Raw genomic sequence first — 21815 nt, 5'->3', positions numbered from 1 at the left:
TTTAAAACTTTTCAAACTGTTAACCACGCGGAGGTAGTTTGGGATCTGAAGCGGAAACCGAGAGGACTTCTTGGTGGCATCTTAAACATCATAAGTATCGTCTCAAAAACGGTTGACTCGTCTTCTAGCGAACTCAAACTTTTTGTGCATATCTAAAAAAAGGGTTAGGGTTAGTTCAAGCTGGCATGTTTTTCAAGCTCGCAATCTCCCTTGAGTATGTTGCACTTGAAGTAGTCTTGTCTCAGCCAATGTCATACAGCATCATAGGCTTTTATAGACGCCCGACTGCCAATGACACATTTTATGAAGAACTTACTGATATACTTAAAGAATGTGATAGTAACAAAGAAATTATCCTCATGGGGGATTTCTTTTTTTATCACTTAGATTTTTTCACATATAGGAAAAAACAATACAAAAAACAAGGTACAAGTTAGATTAACAATAATAACACTAACATACTGTCTGGAGATGCTACTGTTCAATCACCTTATTTATAGTTTCATTTGACCTTATCTCTTTGGTGAAATAATCTCTCAACTGCAGATATCTATAAAAATCTTTGTTTTCGAGGCTATACTTTGTCTTTAGATCTTGGAAACTTAGAAATTGTCCACCTTCTGATACTGTACATATTGCAGTCACACCTTTTTGTGCCCATTCTTTGAATGCTGGGTCGTACATCCCTGGCTTGAACTTTAAGTCATACGCAAACCACACCAGATTGCATATATCCCTCTTTAGTTTGTATTTTATTACAGCAGTGCTTCATATTTTAAGTGTAAATGCTACTATTGGGTTCATAGCATGTCTCAAAGCACTTATCAAATGTTTATTCCCCACAAATATCTGGGTTTGAAAACCCTGTACTTCCCTTTCCATTTCATTCCATTAAGACTCATAGTCAGGTCTACACCAACAGGCCAAAGCCTTAACCTAAGTTGAGCTGCATAAAAGTATTCTGAAAGGTTAGGTGAAGCCACCCCCCCTTGCTTTTAGGTAGTTGATGTGTCGTAAATTTTATTCTAGGTTGTTTACTATTCCGAAATAATCTAGAAATCATCTTGTCCCAGGCTAAAAATGTGTTTTGGGGGATGTTAATTGGAAGAGCTTGAAATAAATATAACAATTTAGGTAAAATGTTAATTATGACTGTCCATATTCTAGCACTGAAGTCTAATGGGAGGGTAGACCACCTTTCAAAATCTTTTTTGAGTTACACCAAGATACTTCACTGTTTTATTCCATTTCAAATTATATGGATATTTTATTTGTCGGGATGGAGAATAATTTAACAAGAGAATTTGAGTTTTTGATATATTCAGTTTTTACCCTGAATAGTATTTGTATTTTTACCAACATATATCTGGTTGTTAAAGAAAAATAATGAAATTATCTGCGAAAAAAAAAAAAAAAAAAAAAATATATATATATATATATATATATATATATATATTTTTTTTTAAACATTATGAGAATAATAAAGTAGCTGCCCTGCCAAACCGTAATTGAATGAAAAAAGATATCCCTAAAAATTAAAACATACTCGTGTTGATTGTCTGTTACTCGTAATATTTAATAAATAATAAAGCATGAAGTGCGGATATTTTTCGGTTTCTTTATGGAGCCAACCACATACTGTGACAAGGTAGAGAATAAAGATTACTTGGGGGAATCCGCTCAAACTCCTGTAATCTTTCCCTTGCACTGAGCGTAGCATCTGTGCTCATCTCCCCAGCTCGCTGCTATGTTGGGGCTTGAAGAAGCCGCTCTATCTCCCGGCTCGGGTTCGCGGCGCTGCTGCCTGGTATTTCCAATGAGCCTCTCTTCCTTAGCCCCTAGGCTGCATCCTGGCTCTCTCAGAAGTGCGTGTTACAGAGTCACAGTGAATACGCATCTTGTCCAGCGGAGTCTGAAAACGAATTCCTCTCTCTTTCAGGAGCCTCTTTATCTCTGTGTATGCCTTGCGCTTCTGAATAACTTCTGTGGCATAGTCATGATTAAATGACAGGCGTCGCCCCTCAATCATTATTTTCTTTTCCCAGGCTTTTTTCGATGCTGCTTCTTTGGTATTAAACTTCAAAAAATGTACCACTATAGACCTGTTGTTTTGCTCTGGTTGCGGGCTAAAGCTCTGTGTGCGCGCTGAATCTGCAGGCTATTGTCCGTTCTCAGTGCAAGCTCACTTTTCAGAAGTTGTTCCACAAAGTCAGACACGGACTTACCTTCTTTCCCTTCGGGTATGCCGTAAATGCGACTGTTATTCAGCCGAGGCAGCCCCTCAATATCTGTCAACTTTTCCTGCATTGTTTTTTGTCTTTCCATGGACTTAATGAGCGCCTCCTTCATGGCCATGTTAGCCGACTCAGTCTCATTGATCCGTGCTTCTGCTTCATTCAGCCTGGTGTCATTGGCCTGGATCCGAGTGGAGTTAGCAGAAAGTTTTTGGTGAATATCCTGTTTGAGATCTTTGAGTTAATTTTTCATGTCTTCCTTAAGTTCTTCTTTGAGTGTGTAGATCTGCTTTGTGCTCACTCCTGAAGTCGCGTATTTCCTTACTGATAGTTTGAAGCATGGAGCACATGTTTCCACCAGGTTGTCGCTAGCCCACTGAGTGTCGTCCATCTCCAGGGAATTCTTTCCTTCTTGAATGTCACGTTTCGTTTGACTTTTAGTTGTTAACCCCTATTCATTCCAAAGTAAAATTCTTCTATGAATTGCTCAGCAATAGTGAATTTAGAGGGGGGGTAATTCTGACTTGCTATCGGGAGCTCAAGTCTTGCTCCACCGGACATTCTCATGGGGGATTTCAATCTGAATTGGGAGGATAAATCTAAGGGCGCACTCATACTGTCCATCCGTACCATGCCCCAGGCTTTAGGGTACTTGTCCCCTCCTCCCAGGCCCGTACTCACACTGCCTTGGCCTCGCGTAAATGCTTATTACCTGTATATATGCCATCACGCCTTCACATGCATTGATTGACGTCATCGCGATGCGTCGCTTTGTTTACAAATCCTTCCATAGACCTTGTGCGTCTTGTCCAACTGTTTTTAAATATTTTCATCCGACCAAATCTGCAGTAAACACTCAGCATCACACCAGCGTGAACCTTTTGTTTTAAATGTCAGCGCATGGTCCGTCTTTTTAAATTCTTTTAAAAAAAATTCTATGTCCGAACAGCCGCACATAAAATGACGTCAGGCCTCGCGCTCGTGCTCGTACACGTGCTCATGCTCGTGCTCGTACATGTGCAGACGTGCTTTACAAAAGCCCACCTCCCCCAAATGGTCTGTGGCTGGCAAGCTGGCCGCAGCTAGGCGCAGTGAGGTTGCACACTGGTCAAACGAACTAGGCTTTAACCGTAAAACCTGTTGGGGCATGGCACGGATGGACAGTGTGAGTGCGCCCTAAGAAAGCTTAAAGTTATTAGAGATATGTTGAAGAAAGTAAGGTTCTGCCATTGAAAAAGTGTGTATGCAACAAGAACAGTGGATAACCGGAAATAGAGGCCAATAAGATCGCATCCAGTCAAGTGAATAACAGGACTATTTATGCGTATGTTTTGATGACGTTCTGGACACACTAGGAGAGTCTTGGAGGTGATGTAGTAATAGGAGTGTACATATGAAATCAAGGGGCGTGTAAACTTTGTCAACACACGAACATTAGTGTAAAGTGAATTAAAATTATAATAAAATAAAATGGCTGAGGAGGTCTCTGCTGACTCATTTGTGAATCTTTCTATTTTTATAATACATCGTTCTGCAATAAAATGGTGACCCCTGACGTGATCGGTTTGGACCTGCTCGCTTGGGCGGTGGCTGGGTTTCATCATCGGAGCTGTGCAGAAGGTGCCAAAAAAGGTAGGAATTTTTTTCCTATCGTGCACAGTAAATCCAGCCCAACTCAGTGCAGCATTTTTGATGTCCATCCCCAATTGAACAGTCAGCTGAGACGCCTCTGGTTGTCTTGTGTTCCTGCATGCAGGAAAGCTGCTGTAAATCTTTAAAATTTGCTACAATATAACAATAATTTGAAACTATGGACTGTTTCAGCAGCTGTGATACAAAAGGAAAAAGAACACTGGCTAGACAGAAAGAGTTGAAATTGTGTGTGTGTGTGTGTGGGTGACCGGTTATTTTGTGGAAATGTGGGAGAGTGGATGTGTGTTCAGAAAAAAACAGACTGAATTGTGGAATTGACCTCAGAGAATATTCCCAAAGAGTTTGGGAATTAAAACTATGGAGGGGCGTGCGCTTTTAGGTGCGTCTATGTAGGTCACACGCACATTGTGACCCGCTACCACCACGCGCTGATCACCGTGGGGCTACAGAGTCAACTAAATAATTTACATATACCTGAAAGGAAATTCACTAGCAACTGAGCAGGATCTGTTTCAGCACTGGATGATAATAGGAAAACACACACACACACACAGAAACAAGTAAAAGTGTCTCAAAGTAATTCAGTCGGTAATGGGAACACACTGCTTAACTCCCACACAAAAAACATATAAACTGCATGCATGATACATAAAGCACCAATTAATAAAGGAAAGTTATTGTTTTAGTATTTTCTAAACAGGAAAGAGTGTCAAAATAATATCAGAATAATATAATCTATACATAAATCTGTAAAAATCTGTCTATAATCTACCTATACAAATCTATAGACTGAAGTCTTGAAAATCTTTGACCTAACGGGTTAATTACTGACTCACCCAGTCTCACTGACTGAGACAAGACTGTAAAAAGAATATATGTGTGCGTGTGATTGTTGAGAGGCCTAGTGTGTGTGTATGTGGGAAGTCCATTGAACAGCTGGTTTACATTATTCCAAAGTCAAAAAGTTAATGTGGCTCGGTTGATTCAAATCCAGAGGAAAACCAGCAGACTAAAGAATTGGGTGAAGACATCCTGTGAATTAAACAACTGGGTTTTTGTGGGCGTTCAGAAGAGCTATCAATCGCCATCTTGAAGTTGTGGCTCAGTTGAATTTCAGGATTGGGTATGGTTGTATTATCCAATCGACATTTTGAAGCAAACATTGCGCAATTTACAGTTTTTGGTAGACGTCACTCCTGCCAGGAGTGGCTTGGAAGCCCATCATACAGGAAGCTGGGTGTAACAGATAGCATCAGATGAGAGGGCCTGGCAGTTAGCTATAGGCCCAGAGAGCATAGGAATAATATTGATACATAACCACTATGTCATGACTGTTTATGCATGATTAGGCATGAAGTACAAATGTACATGTAAAAAGGAATTTTTGTTTGTTTTTTGTTTGTCAGTGGCTGCTTTTGTAAATTGCTGTTTTTGATTATGCTCTCCGGAGAGTTGTTAAAGAGCCCATCAACTGTTCAATCCCTAGTCTTTGCCACAACATAAGTGACATAATTAGCATCCTGTTACGAACAAGACACAACATCGGTGCTGCATCTTCTCTCCTGGCAAAAGACGCACGGCTAGCACCCAAAACCAAGAGATCTTTTGATCCATCATTCGGTTTGTTCAGTCTTCTTTAGGGCTGAGGTGCAGCTGGGGGTGTCTGAAAATTCTTCCAAAAAGAACCTTTAAAGCTGACTGAAGTACTGAGACAAGGAATTTGCACAGTCGATGTCTGCATGTTTACTAACATATGTTAACAGAGACAGGAAGTCTCTGGGTGTCCATAGCTGTGTTTTTTTCTAAAGAAAATAATAGTTTTTTTGAAATTGTGTAAAATGTATTTACTAGAAAAAGAGGAGTGTATTAAATAGGGTATTTAATAAACTGTAGTTTTAAAGCCAATATAAAAAAACACTTTCACAACAATGCACCCACTAACCTTTTGGTGACCGTCATTATTTTGAATTTCAGTCACTTTCATTTACCCAGTGGGCTGTCATGGAGTGTATGTGTGTATGGGTGTAGTGCTGTGTATGCTGCCACACCCTCTGACCATGTAATGTGTGTGTGTGTCTGTGTGTGTGTGTGTGTGTGATATATTACTGTATGTTACATGTTCTTACTTGTTGAGTGATGTCTGATATTTTTATCTGTGCTGTATTTGTTTGTTCCTAGGGACTGCAGATGCAAATTAGCCTAAGGCTTACTCTGGTGTAATGCTTCAAATTGTTACATTTATGTTTTTAATTGCACATAGTCCCTTTTAAATAAAGTTTTTAGATGAAATTAAAGTATATTTAAACACATTTTTTGACAGGTTTGACAATGACTTTCTGTCACGTTCTAGCGGTAGCTACTGTATGCTGGCACTGGGTGAAATGGAGTTTCCCAATCCTGCAGATGCTTATTTGTCCCAGCAGCTGAGTGACCGGTCTAGATTATGGGCTCTGACCTTGGCCTTCCTGAGGACATGTCCCCGGACTGGCGAGGGCTTCTGGCCGCGCTGCTGCTGGCGGAGCATCGAGGCGCTGTTGACCGGCAGGGAGCAGGATTCTGCATCACTGGTGTCGCAGCTGGAGAAGGGAGAATACTCCTGGGTCCGTCGCAACATCGCTGGTGACTGCCCACCGACAGGGAAAGAATGAGACAGCTAATGGTACACATATGGAGCTAAATTCAGGCCACACATTAAATATAATATTGTTTCTGTTCTGGAATTCTTTTAAATAAATGATTTATTCTCATTTTCATAAATATTTTGAAATATGTAGGCTTATTATTTTCAATTGAAGATTTTCTGTTTTCAGGTTCACTTCACAGTATAACACAACACTTCTAATACACCTTATCCATGTGATTTGCAGTAAAAAAAAATAGTGACAAGTGACAAGGTCCCGTTTAGCAGGCTGTTTTTGACCGTACTTGTTATAAAATTGCAGTATAAGAACAATAAACTATGCCAGATTGTGGAGTTTAACAACAACACTTTAAGACTTGATGTTTACCACTTCCACATAGTACTGGGAATGCAGCGTAGCATCCACTAGGCAGGGAATCTAAGCATAGGGCAATCATTAACTAGCTTCTAGTGTTCATAGATTTAAACTCAAGTTTTTGCCTTTAATGTGTTTTGTCTTTGACAAAATCTGTGTTTGCCAACTGCACTGAGATAAATGTGCTCTCACAGAACCTCTCTGTAAATATAATAATGCTAGGTAATAACTATAAGGTATATTAGTGTTACCGTATCAGTCAGTTTACACAGTATTACCTTTGCAGTCCTCTTTGTTGTTGTACTCTGATACATAAGTTAGGTTGAGTTATACATTTCCTGAAGACAGCATGATAGTGGAAGGTCCTCAACCCTCTTTATTATGTTCAAATGAGCAAAACATGCAGTTAGTTTCTAGCTAGAAATATAAAATTCCTGAATTTCTTGTTAAGTATTAAAGCACCACAAACAAAGACCCACAAGAACGTACAGGTGGTCTGACCTGGATTCCAGAGGAGCCAACTTTTGGTTCGATAGTGAGGCCGAGGGTGACCCCACCACTCAGGGCTTTCTTCAGGCTCTCCTTCACCTCGGTCAGCTCCAGTTCCAGGTTCACCCGTTCTTCCTCTCTCTGTCTGCAGTCCTCCTCCACCTTCTTCAGTCGCTCAGACATTGAGGCTTGTGACCGTTTGCCTAATGAAGTTGGAGAGGGGATATTTCTCTGTGAATGTTCATCACTTTAAATTGAAAAAATTTGTACCTAGCAAGATGTTGAGTGGAGAGGCTGGACAGATTTCATATAATAAAAACAGAACACAATGATTTGCAAATCCTTTTAAACCTATATACTTAAGCAATGAAGTGAGCTATTGCTTATATAAAACAGTTACCATCAAAGGCTGTATTAAAGGGGATGGACATATTCCTATATATATAGAAATATAGATATAGATATGTATAATATATATATATGACGGAAGCGGGTGCGTTCAGCATCATGTAAATAAACGTTGCTGAAACCTGTTTTACAGTCTGTTTATGATACAAACTTGCACTTAGGAGGACAGTCTAAGGTTGTTTTGATGTTTCATGTTTATTTTAATGTTAAATCCCAAATAAATTGTTGAAATTCTGATGGTGTTTTAAGTGTGGTTTTGTTAACAATGGGTGTGTCCTGATTGTGAACTGTAATAGCCCACGGTTAATTTATTCCACGAGCCAATAACAGTAGCAAGCTCGTGAGGAACGAGTCAGCTCGTGAAGAATGGGTTGTTGGTAACTGAAGTTAGTTCTCAGATACCTTACCTGGCTAACGTTAGCACCTCTTCTGTTTCTTCTTCTCCTCTGATAAAATGGTATACGGGAGTACAATGTAGTGTACATCATATGTACACTTAAATTACTCGAGCATTGTGGGTATTTTAGTGTTGACTACACAGTGGATGATATTAACCACGGAGAATTCAAACACCACCACAAAATGGCGTACACACTATATAGTGCACTTTTTCTATGATAGTGAAAGATTTCAAACATAGCTAGAAAATCCTCCATATAGCAAGGCCCTTCTGGCAGGCTGGCAGTTGCTATAGAAAGTACCATCTTGATGTAATTTAGCTTGTTGTTGCCCTGTTGTAGCCTAGATGGCTTGTAGACATTGTGAAGTTTCTCAAACTGAATAAATGCCACACATATAATAACTAAACTGCTTTGCTAGCTTAATCCTGTAAAATAGTTTTTCTGTGGACAGATTTAGCTATTACGTCTGTGAACATGTAGTATTAGCTTAAGCTAAAGACAGTACTCCGTCAGTCACCGTGTCAGCATCACATGGGAACAGCTGATTGACATTTCCAATAAATAAGGATAACCAATCACTTTATAAATAAGTTGAAATCTTCTGCAAGTTTGTTGTTTGTTTAAGTCCCTACACTGTATGAAAAGAGGAAAGCAGAGTGATATATAATTGACAAGGGACTGGACGTCATAGTCATGGTATATGGGATTCATACGACGGCTGACAAATCAGATTGTTGAAGAGCCATCTGTTGAAAGCATCCTCAGCTGGGACCTCACTTCCTGGTTTGGAAACAGCAGGAAGAACGCCGGCATCTTGACCGGATATTGCAAACAACCAGCAGGATCACCGGTGCCCCTTTACTTTTCTTATTAGAGATCTTCCACCAGCGCTGCATCAGCAGAGCTACCAAGATCATCAAAGACTCTCGCCACCCATCCTGTCTTTTCTCCCTCCTGCCCTCAGGTAGGAGGTACAGAAGTAGCCGCTTCCTCCCACAAGCCACCAGGAATGGACTGTGCCCCCTACGACTACCACTACCAAGCTCACAAAACACACGCCCCCCTTGACACCACACCAGCACCTGATACCAACTGTACTGTATATTGACCAAACCGCATAGCCACTGCATGCACCTTACAAATACACACTGAAGTTTATTGTTGTTATTTACATTCTCTATTTTGCACTGACTAGACCTGGAGAAATGGAGCATTTTGTTTTTTTATGTATGCAAATACACAAGTAAATGACAAATTAAGCATCTTGAATTTTTCGATTACACAAAGTCATCAAGTATGTCGTCATTTATCCAGGGTGATGACTTGAGCAAGATGTGAAAATATCAATAAAGTAGTTTGTTATGTCATTAATATGCAAAGATGATAACCCAATTTGATCCAAAACAGAAAAGATAGAAGATGCAGCAAAGGTGTAATGTGGAGGTCCAGCTACTTGGCTAGCTACAAGTTGGCAGCGACACGGGTAAAAACTTATGCGAGGCTCCACAAACAGGAGTCCACAGCCTTATCTTGGCTTGGGCAGAGATAATAACAGGTTTAGGTTCTCCGAGGTCGGAAACTCACTTCTATAGGCTGAAATACTGGGCCTGCTGAGATGAGTGAGTATCTGACAGGTTTTTGGTAGTCGGATACAGTGTGCAGATTTCCTCCAAAACTCTTTGCTGCAGATTAAAATGTCAGATGGCTAAAATGTATTAATTGGTTAAACATGTGGCTAGAAATGACAAGGATCTAAAAAGTGCTCCATATATTATGGCTTAAAACTGGATAATATGTCAAGTCCTCACAGAGCTTTCTGACGGACAAACCAAGCATTCACTGCAGAAAATTCCAGACATAACGCCTTTAATACAACAACAACAACAACCCCCTCCTCCACCTCAACACAATCCCCGCCTCACATCACCACAGACCGGGTCAGAGGACAGCTGAGGAAGCTCCGGCCCAGGAAAGCAGCAGGCCCGGAAAAAGTGTGTCCGAGACTACTGAAGATCTGCGCTGAAGAACTGGGGGAACCACGACAACCGATCTTCAACCTTAGCCTGCAGCTGTGCCTACCCTCTGGAAGACATCCTGCATCGTTCTGGTTCCCAAGAAGAACAGGCCCAGCGAGCTGAATGACTTCTGACCGGTGGCACTCACTTCACACCTGATGAAGACCTTGGAGCTTCATCTCTTCCTCAGCCTCCTCAGACCCCAGGTACGATACGCCCAGGCTCTTCCTCAGCCTCCTCAGACCCCAGGTACAACACGTCCAGGACCGCCTGCAGTTTGCGTACCAGCCAGATGTTGGTGTGGAGGATGCCATCCTCTATATGCTGCACATGAGTCCATCTGGAGATAAGGGAAGCGGCACAGCGGGGACTCTCTTCTTGGACTTCTCCAGTGCCTTTAATACCACACAGCCCCTATACTTCAGGACAAACTGAACAGAATGGGAGTGGACCCCTATCTGGTGGACTGGGTTAGAGAAAACCTCACTGACCCCACGTCGGACACTATGGTCAGCAGTACTGGAGCCCCTCAGGGCACAGTGCTGGCCCCTCTTCTCTTCACCCTGTACACCTCAGACTTCTGCTACAACTCGGAGCTGTGTCACATAAAGAATTACGCCGATGACCAACCATCGTGGGATGTATCAGGGATGACAAAGAGGAGGAGTATCGGAGTCTGGTGGGGGACTTTGCTCTCTGCTGCCACACTAACCACCTACAGCTCAATACCTCCAAGACGAAGGAGCTGGTCATTAATTTTCGGAGGTCCAGACCAGTCCTGCTAGAGGGAGCTGAGGTGGAGGCTTCGGACTCAAATACAACTCATACAAATACCTCGGGCTGTGGCACACACACCAGCCACCTGTACAGGAAGACACAAAGCAGGTTGTACTTCCTGAGGAGACTGCGGTCCTTCAACATCTACAGAAAACTGCTGTGGATGTTTTACCAGTCTGTGGTCACCAGTGTCCTCTTCTACACTGTGGTGTGCTGGGGGGCAGCATATCCAAGAAGGACACCTCCAGACTGGATAAACTGATCAGGGGGTTGGGCTCGGTGGTCGGCATGAAACTGGACTCGCTGGTGACGGTGGCATGGAGGAGGACACTGGACAAATTGCTGGACATTATAGTCAATGCCAGCCACCCCCTGCACACCGTCACCAGCAACCAGAGGAGCATGTTCAGTGGAAGGCTGCTCCTGCCCAAGTGTAGGACCAACAGGCTCAAGAACTCCTTTGTCACTTAGGCAATTTCACTTTACAACTCTTCACTCTGGGGGAGGAGGAAATAAAGAGGACAGAAGGGAAGAAGTGGGAGCCACTCACTGTGCAATTAATAATCTATTCTTAAATACCTGGACACTTTTTGTGCAATAACTTTATCCACCACTTAAGTGCAATAATTTAATCTTACTGCTCATTTCTGTCATATACAGTCATACATATTTTATCTTATACATTTCCTCTACATTTAACTTATATGATTTAATTTTCCGTGAATTTAATTTGACCTGTATTCTTACATCTACCTCATATATATTTGACTAAGAGTTCATTGTTTACTGTTGATTGTTTTTTTATACTTTCTCTATTTATTTAGCTAAGAGTTTATTGGTCTTCCTATACTGTATTTTTTATACCTCCCTTGTTTTTGTAAGTTGCTGGAAACTCAATTTCCTTGTGGGAGTCTTCCCAAAGGGATCAGTAAAGAGAAGTCTAAGTCTAATGACAAGATTTTATTACCCCTACCAGCAGCAGCTTCCACTGCAGTGCGCAGGTCTCTCCTCTCCTTTTTCAGCTGAGTTAGATGGTTCCTGATCTCCTGCTTCTTCTTCATCAGCTCTTCTTCCTTTAGCTGCAGCCTTTTGGCATCAGCCTCCACACGGTTCTTCCCGTACTTACACTGCTCTGCATCTGCACAGAAAAGATTACATGGTAAAAAAAAAAAAGCTAGCTGTACTGCTAGCACTTTTGCATGCTATGTCATAAATTACAGTGACCATGGATAAACGTAAATATGGTAAGATTGTTAGTCACGTCTGTGGTAATGACACCTGATTACGCCAATCGGAAGTCACAGGAGTTAATGTTGAGTCGGAGTGTACACATGAAAACCTGGTCTTATTAGGAGAGATGGTATTCATTCAACTTTGGAGGGTGCCTTATATCTCATATCTAATAATCTGGACAAATTTGTTAGCGGTCTTAAACCATGACAACAAACTAGTGTTAGGTCAGAGCAGAGTCAAAGTCTAAAACACCTCTCTGCTCTGCCCTTACAACAGGACTCAACTTTCAGGAGCACTGCACTGAATTATCAAATGCGCTTGGTGCTCTGTCTGAGAAGATGGAGTGCCCTCCACCCTATAGGAGTGTGGTGCTCTCTAAATGGTTCATCCCAACAGCGCTCTGAATTTATGAACGGTCTTGTTTGTGCCTGAGTGTGCTCATGACTTCACATGTGACTCTTGTACTGTCATGGTTGCAGTTTTTCAACCACAAATTGGAGAACAAAGCGGATGACCTTTTGTTTGGGTTTAGTGGAGCGGCGTGCAGACAGTTCTGCAGTTGTTTAATTGCGACTTCATGAAGATGATGAAGTATATAGTGGAAACACTGTTATTTAATCATTAATTATATAATGATAGCCATTTTGATGCATTTTTCAGGTGTTGCTCCAACAGAAAGCGGTCTGAAAGACCCCTATTTGGTTATTTGGTTGCGCATTGCCAAACTGAAAATAAGAGATATTCTAGGTCAAGACCGAATAGAATAGAAATACTTTATTGATCCCAAGCTGGGGAATTGCAGTGTAACAGCAGCATTACACACAGACACATAAAAACAGTAATATAAAAATACAATATAAAAGATACATAAAAAAATAAATAAAAGCAGACTAACTGTAGTGCAAATGTAAACATATAATAATATAAGGTGCAGTGGACAGATTATGAGGAGAAACATAAGGTGCTTCCGATTGTATTGTTCTGAAAAGTTTAACTGTAATTGTACAGTGTGATGACATGTGGCAGGAAAGATTTCCTATATCTGTCCCTTCAACAGCGAAGCTGGGGCAGCCTGTGTGAGAAGGTGCTCTGCTGTCTGACCACTGTGTGATGGAGAGGGTGCTGATCATTGTCTATGATGGCTATTGACTTGAGATGACATGTATAGCCCTATGTCATCATTCCATCGATGGCTGTCTGGATGGTGCCCGGTAAATAATGTGGGCTTCGTAGATAATTGGCAGTCTTTCTGGGGAAAACCTGGTCTTATTAGGAGAGATGGTATTCATCCTACTTTGGAGGGTCTCATATCTAAGAACCTGGACGCAGTTGTTAGCGGTCTAAAACCATGACAACCCAGATTCGATTGGTTTTAGTCAGAGTGTACATAAACCTACTCACTGGTTTAATCACACCCTCGACCTTGTTTTGGCTTATGGTGTGGAAATCAATGACATAACAGTTTTTTTCACAGAATCCTATTTTATCAGACCATTATTTAATAACTTTTGAATTTATATTACAGGACTACTCACCTCTGGGCAAAAGTTTCTACACTAGATGTTTATCTGATAGTGCTGTAACTAATTTGGGAAGCGATTCAATCTGCATGTAATTTAATGACTTATCCTAATATTCAAGATTTCTGCACTAACGTTAGTTTCTCTGAAATTGATCACCTTGTTGACAGTGTTGCAGGCTCACTACGAACAACACTCGACTCTGTTGCTCCTTTAAAAAAGAAGAAAAAGAAACAGAGGAAGTTAGCTCCGTGGTATAACTCACAAACCTGTGAATTAAAACAAGTATCGCGGAAATTGGAAAGTAAGTGGCGCTCCACTAAATTGGAGGAATCTCACTTAGTTTGGCAAGAAAGTCTAAAAACATATAAGAAGGCCCTCCGTAATGCCAGAACAGCCTATTACTCATCTTTAATAGAGGAGAATAAGAACAATCCTTGATTTCTTTTCATCACTGTAGCCAGGCTAACAGAGAGCCACAGCTCTATTGAGCCATGTATTCCTATAACCCTCAGTAGTAACGACTTCATGACCTTCTTTAATGACAAAATTATAACTATTAGAGACAAAATCAACTGGCTTGGCACCAACTTCAAACCCAGGAACCTTAGAAACAACTGTACCACCTGATATATTCTTGGACTGCTTTTCTACAGTTCTCATCTCATCTTCATCCGCTTATCCAGGGTCGGGTCGCAGGGGCAGCAACTTTAGCAGGGGACCCCAAACTTCCCTTTCCCGGGCCACATTAACCAGCTCTAACTGGGGGATCCCGAGGCGTTCCCAGGCCAGTGTGGAGATATAATCTCTCCACCTAGTCCTGGGTCATCCCCGGGGCCTCCTCCCAGCTGGACGTGCCTGGAACACCTCCTACTCTGAGTTCCTCACGGATGGCTGAACTTCTCACCCTATCTCCAAGGGAGACTCCAGCCACCCTCCTGAGAAAACCCATTTCGGCCGCTTGTACCCGCGACCTCGTTCTTTCGGTCATGACCCAGCTTTCATGACCATAGGTGAGGGTAGGAACGAAGATTGACCGGTATATCTAGAGGTTTGCCTTCCGGCTCAGCTCTCTTTTCGTCACAACGGTACGGTCGAGCGACTGCAACACCGCTCAGGCTGCTCCAATTCTCCGGCCAAACTCACGCTCCATCGTCCCCTCACTCGCTTTAGGGTACTTGTCCCCCCCTCCCTCTCCCCCGCTTGTCAGGCCCCTTTGTACTCACACTGCCTGGGCTGCGCGGATGCTTCTTGCCTGTCCATACGTCATAACGCCGTAACACGTCACACGCATTGATTGACATCATCGCGATGCGTCGCTTTGTTTACAAATCTTTCCATAGACCTCAGAGTTTTTGTGCGTCTTGGCCAACTGTTTTTGAATATTTTCATCTGACCAAATCTGCAGTAAACACTCCACCTCTGCATTACACCAATGTGAACCTTTCGCCGCCATTGTTGTTGTTGTTAGATGTCCGCGCATGGTCCGTCTTTTTCTTTTTTTTCTGTGTCCGAACAGGTGCCCATAAAATGACGTCAGAGCTGCCGTAGGCCTTGTGCTCGTTCTTGTACACGTGCGCACGCTCGTACATGAGCAAACACGCTCTACAAAAGCCCACCTCTCCCAAACAGTCGGTGGCCGGCAAGCGGGCTGCAGCTAGGCGCAGTGCGGTTGCACTCACACTGGTCATATGAACTAGGCTTTACCCGTCAAACCTGTTTAGGGACGGTACGGATGGACAGGGTGAGTGCGACCTAAACCTCTTTAGCCAACTATAGACCTATATCTAACCTTCCTTTTCTCTCTAAGATCCTCGAGAAATTAGTCGCCAATCAGCTGTGTGACTTTTTACACAATAATGAGTTATTTGAGGACTTCCAATCAGGATTTAGAGAGAATCATAGCAGAGACAGCACTGTCAAAAATTACTAACGACCTTCTAATAGCTTCAGACAAAGGACTTGTTTCTTTGCTTGTTCTACTAGATCTTAGTGCTGCATTCGACACTTTTATGGTTATGCTAATGATACGCAATTATATTTGTCGATCAAACCAGAAGAAACCAATCAGTTAGCTGCTCTTCAAATGTGCATTAAGGAAATAAAAAGCTGGAATTTTCTGATGTAAAATTCAGATAAAACTGAAGTTATTACACTTGGCCCTGAAGGCCTCCAAAACTAGCTAAAATATATATATATATATATATAGCTAAAGATATTGTTACTCTGGATGATGTTATGTTGTCCTCCAGCACCACAGTACGGAATCTGGGTGTTATTTTTTATCAGGATATGTCCTTCTATTCTCACATAAAACTAACGACAAGGACTGCATATTTTCACCTGCGTAATATTGTGAAAATAAGGAAAATTGTGTCTCAGAAAGATGCAGAAAAACTAGTCCATGCATTTGTTACTTCTAGGCTGGACTACTGCAACTCCTTATTATCAGGCTGCTCCAATAAGTCTGTTAAGAGTCTCCAGTTGGTCCAAAATGCTGCTGCTCGTGTACCAACTAAAACAAATCGAAGAGAACATTTTTCTCCTGTTTTAGCTTCTTTGCACTGGCTACCTGTAAAGTATAGAATAGAATTTAAAATCCTTCTCCTTACCTACAAAGCTCTTATTGGTCAGGCTCCGTCGTATCTTAAAGAGCTCATAGTATCGTATTACCCGACTAAATCGCTGCACTCTGAGAATGCAGGGCTACTTGTCGTTCCTAGAGTCTCCAAAAGTAGAATGGGAGGCAGACCCTTCAGCTACCAAGCTCCTCTCCTGTGGAACAAACTCCCAAGTGTTATTCGGGAGGTGTCCCCATATTTAAGAGTAAACTTAAAACTTTCCTTTTTGATAAAGCTTACAGCTAGAACTTACGAGCCCTCAGCTATGTTGTTATTTTTAAAGCTGAGTTTGTTCTGCTTAATGATGCTGCTATAGGCCTAGTCTGCCTGGGGATAATACTTTTCCTGATACTGTGAGCTTCTCTCCTCTCTGCCTGTATCATTCATGTCTCATCAATGCTGTTTTCCTCGACCGTCTTGTCCCTAGTATTCCTGTTACCCTGTAGTGTTTGACGTTTTTATTTGTCGTTTTTATATAAAGTTTTTTTGTACTTTTATCCCATGTCCGTGTCTGCATTTGGGTTCAGTTTCTTTGTGTTATATCCCCGTACTGTTCATGACATAATTATGCTGCTATAGGCCTAGTCTGCCGGAAAGGATAATACTTTACCAGATACTCTGAGCTTCTCTCCTCTTTGTCTGTATCATTCATGTCTCATCAATGCATGTTACTAATTCAACTTCTACCCCGGAGTTGTTTGTGCTTTGTCGTCTCGCAAGTCTCTACTGATCGTGGTGTTGCCTGCTTCCGTGGTCCTGCATGACGCTTCTTGCTGCTATTATCACTGTTACTCATATATACTATCACTAGTTTAATAAACTATAAAATTTGTAGCCATAAATACACCATTAGTGGTATGTCTCGCTGTATCGTAGCTGCTATTGTCACTACTCATCATTGATCATGTTTGCCACCATAATTACTATCATTTTCATAATCTTTCACCTTAGTTGTGCTTGTTTCCACTTTTCTGCTGTATTAACTGCCATAACATATAAGTCATATTCACATTACTATAGATATTATTATAGTGACTGTTACGCTTTGGTTGCTTGCATCTCTCAAAGTGTGTCTGTCTGTCTCTCTCTGTCCATCTGTGCGTCCTTTCTATCTTTTCTTCCTCCCCAACCAATCAAGACAGATGGCCGTCCTCCACAGAGCTGGGTCTGTCTGTCCGATAGATTGTTGGGTCTATGTAAATCATAAATAAGTCATAGAGTGTGGTCTTTACCTACTCTGTAAAGTGTCCTGAGATAACTTTTGTTATGATTTGACCCTATGAATAAAATTGAATTGAATTGAATTAAAGTTTTGTTCAAAGTTCTCCTCTCCACCACGGACTCAAAAGACCCCAGCCCGAGACAAAGTACAGAGACAGCCTTCTTGATGATTTTATAAAGTCTGTTGGTGTCACTGGCTCTAATGCTGCCCAACACACAGCAGCAAAGAAAATGGCGCTAGAAACAACCGACTGGTAGAAGATCTTCAACATCTTGCTGTACACGTTGAAGGATCTCAGCTTCCTCAGGAAATAGAGTCTGCTCATCCCCTTCTTGCCTCAGTGTAAGATTTTCAGTCCAGTCTGTTGTCAATCACCACTCCCAAGTATTTGTAGTCCTCCACCACCTCCCCCCTGATTCCTGGTGGCTGTGAAGGCATCCTCCTCTTCCTGCTGAAGTCGATCACCATCTCTCTGGTCTTGTTGACGTTCAGACTCAGGTGATTCTGTTCAGACCACTCTACAAAGTTGTCTACCAGTGTCCTGTACTCACCCTCATCCCCTCTCCTTACACACCCGACAACAGCTGAGCCGTCAGAAAGATTCTGCAGGTGACATGACTCAGTGTTGTGCTGAAAGTCAGTGGTGTATAAGGCGAAGAGGAAGGGAGAAAGCACAGTTCCCTGTGGAGCTCCTATATCACTGACCACCATGTCAGACAGGACACTGCCCAGACGGACAAACTGTGGCCTGACTGTCAAGTAGTCAGTAATCCAGGAGATCTTCGAGTCGTCCCACCACCCGCAGCTTATCACCCATGAGCAGAGGCTGAATGGTGTTGAAAGCACTGGAGAAATCAAAGAAAGTGATCCTCACAGTGCCTCCCCTACCATCCAGATGCATATGGACTTGTTGCAGCAGGTAGATGACAGCATCATCGACTCCTAAACCGGACTGAAACTGCAAAGGGTCCAGAAACGTCCCCACCTGTGGCCAAGACCAGTCTCTCCAGGACCTTCATCAAATGAGATTTCAGGGCGACTGGTCTGTAGTCTGCTGGGTCAGATGGCCTTGAATTCATGGGGACTGGGACCAAGCAAGAGATTTTCCACAGCAACAGGACTTTCTCCGGACTCAGGCTCAGGTTGTCCAAATGTCCAAGTACAGGCGACAGGTGGCTGGGCTTGTTATTGGAGAAGCAGTGAACGGTCCTGGCAGGTATGGTAGTGTCCTTGCAGAATCTAATATAATCCGTAATGCAGTCGGTCATCTTATCAATGTCCTCAATGTCTGTGGCTCACAGAGTACATCCCAGTCTGTTGACTGGAAGCAGTCCTGCAGTGCCTTAGCGATCTCCTGTGTCCACCTCCTCACTGTCCTGGTGCGCACAGGCTGCCTTCACTGAAGCAAAATAAGCTACACTCGCGGTACTCCCTCTGGGTCTTCACCAGCACTGAAAGTTAGTCCATCTTATTCCCCAAAGACCTCAAGTTTCCCATTAGAATTGCTGGGACCGCTGGCTTATGTCTTCTTCTTTTCTCCCTCCGTTTGGTTCCAGCATCTCCTCCGTAACTCCTGCGGGACCACAGGTCTGTCTCCTGGCAGCAGCACAGGCTTACACAGCACAATCAGCTGTTTACGTGTGTAAACAATGCCCCCACTACTCCCGGCAAGGTTCTCTGAAACAAAAAGTAACAGAAGAACGCGGAGAACAGTAACAAAACTTGGGCCAGCCATTGTCTCAACGTTTATGCACAGAATGGGATTAATTCAACAAAACAAACGAAAAGACTGATACCAACAAATAACAAGGTTAAAAAAAACATGATGGGAGCTGCGGCTACAAGCTACTGCCTGAGGCAGTGCCAGAGAGTGAACTGATATACTAGAAGGAGATATATAGTATAGTATACAGTGTTGGTAACGTTACTTTAAAAAAGTAATTAATTATAGTTACTCACTACTTGTTCCAAAAAGTAACTGAGTTAGAAACTGAATTACTCTATAATAAAAGTAACTACCTACCAGGAAAGCAACTATTTACAATATTGTTTAAAAAAGTTGCTATATGTGAAAAGCATTTTTCACAAGACAGTTAAAATATATAGTCTACTGTACTGTATTTTCTTCATTAAAAGACGTAAACAGTTTAACAACATGGAGTCCTTTTAAAAGATTGAACTATAGCTCCAAGATATTCATCTACCCATCCAAACACTCCTTCCAAATTAATAATCCTATCATGTATCAGTCATGTATCCGGCTAACCATCCTACCCTTCAAACAACTGACTGTATCTAAGAAGCAGCAGCATTTCAAACCTCTTGTCAGACAGCCTGCTCCTCTTTGGGGGGGTGGAGGTAGCTGTGTTTTTTGGCCAGTGGCTTTGTAAATGCGACGTGTGTGTCGTTGTGAGATGCTTCACTAAATCAGTTGCTTGCAACAGATGTCGACAAAGTCTTCGCTCCTGGTCATAATGTACACTTTACATGCACGTTCTTGTCTTTGACCTCAATGAATTTGAAGTAGTGCTTATACCGCCACTTAGAAAATGCCAAATTTTCATCGGATTGCTCCAGACTCGCCATTTCTTTTGCTTCTTCGATTCAGTTTGTGTGTTGGCGTATTTGTGTGTGTGTGGATTGCGTGCATGTCCTGGCTTGAGTGTAAAAACAGTGGCTCTGATTGGCTACCATGAAACATGACACTGCCTTAGCCAATCGTTTATCTGGTTGATAACCCAGCCGGTCTCCTCACTAGCAGTGTGTGTGTGGAGCATGGAGCCAGGGTTGCGTTTGGATTACGCAGTTGATTCAATCAATTTATAGTAATGCACCACATTTAACATTCAGTAATGGTAACGGCGTTGTAACGGTGGAAACAGTTATTAGTTAGATTGCCCCGTTACTGAAAAAATAACGGCGTTAGTAACATGCAACAAGCTTTTTCCTCTTTTTATATTTCTTTTGCACTTTTTTTAAATATTCCTTATTAACACTATTTTGAGCTCTCTCTTGGGCAGTATGGAGACCAGACTTGCGTACTTCGTTCTGGTCTCAATACTTATTTTTTCAACTTTTTCCGTTGTGTCCGGGGAGCCTGTACGCAGCCCTGTTGTTTACAGTAGGGATCAGCTGTTGGCCCTCAGAAGCGCTGCGGTGCAGCCGCACGAGCGGCCTGATGTCCCCCGCGAGCTGAGGAGGAGGAGAAGCGGGTGCCGTTCCGGAGCTGCTCGCCGTCGCAGGAGGACACGCTACAGACCCGTCCTCCCGTCTGTCATCATGGGGAATGTAAGATCTCTTCCCAACAAGATGGACGAGCTAACGGCGCTGACCCGGCATCAGAGGGACTACTGCGAGTGCAGCATCATAGTGCTCACTGAGACGTGGCTAACGGAGCTGACCCCCGACACGGGCGCTAACCTGGACGGGTTTCAATTACGGCGGGCAGACAGGACGGCAGAGAGCGGTAAGAGGAAAGGAGGAGGCTGGCTGTGTTTGTTAATGACAGATGGTGCAACTCTGGGCACATCACTGTTCAAGAGCAAGTCTGCAATAGGGACATCGAACTGTTAGCTGCTAGCATGAGGCCGTACTACCTCCCGAGGGAGTTCACACAGGTGATTGTGTTAGCTGTGTACATCCCCCCCTCTGCTAACGCTGATGCAGCTTGTGATGTTCTTCATTCAGTCTCAAGCTTACTGCAGACACAGCACCCAAAGGCCCTCTTCCTCATCTCTGGGGACTTTAATCATGCCTCTCTGTCCTCTACTCTGCCCACATTCACACAGTATGTCACCTGCCAGAGAAAATAAAACGCTGGACTTATTGTACGCCAACATCAAGGAGGCATACAACTCATCCCCCCTCCCTCCCCTCCCTCCCCTGGGAAGATCTGACCACAACCTGGTGCATCTCCTGCCTGTGTACAAGCCCCTTGTAAACAGGCAGCCAGTGGAAGTCCGCACAGTTAAAGCATGGACTAAGGAGTCTGAGGAGGCTCTGAGGGACTGTTTTGACTCAACTGTGTGGGAAGAACTGTGTGTTTCTCATGGGGAGGACATCGACAGCTTAACAGACTGCATAACGGACTACATAAACTTTTGTGTTGATAACACTGTACCCACCAAGACTGTACAGTGTTTCCCATACAGTGTTTTTCAAACACTGTACAGAAAAAGAAGGCCTTTAGGTCAGGAGACCAGGAGGAGCTGAAGGCCTTGCAGAGGGAGCTGAGGAAGAAGATCAG

At 42.8% G+C, this 21815-nt stretch overlaps 1 protein-coding gene across 2 annotated transcripts in view; it reads right to left on the bottom strand.

The window, feature by feature from the left end:
* afap1 (actin filament associated protein 1) overlaps positions 1-21815 on the bottom strand; it is a 150466-nt gene that overhangs the window by 5891 nt on the left and 122760 nt on the right. The window contains exons 14-16 of one of the 2 annotated variants that reach the window (XM_083937348.1): positions 11947-12111; positions 7373-7575; positions 6343-6510 (exon numbers count right to left, since the gene is read on the bottom strand). In XM_083937348.1, coding sequence (XP_083793474.1) covers positions 6343-6510; positions 7373-7575; positions 11947-12111 — 536 coding nt within the window. The remainder of the gene's footprint in view (positions 1-6342; positions 6511-7372; positions 7576-11946; positions 12112-21815) is intronic. The other variant, XM_083937349.1, reaches the window with a different exon arrangement.

This window comes from Echiichthys vipera (assembly GCF_963691815.1).
Source record: "Echiichthys vipera genome assembly, chromosome: 22".
Classification (NCBI taxonomy): Eukaryota; Metazoa; Chordata; class Actinopteri; order Perciformes; family Trachinidae; genus Echiichthys; species Echiichthys vipera.
This window is presented reverse-complemented; position numbering and strand designations above follow the sequence as displayed.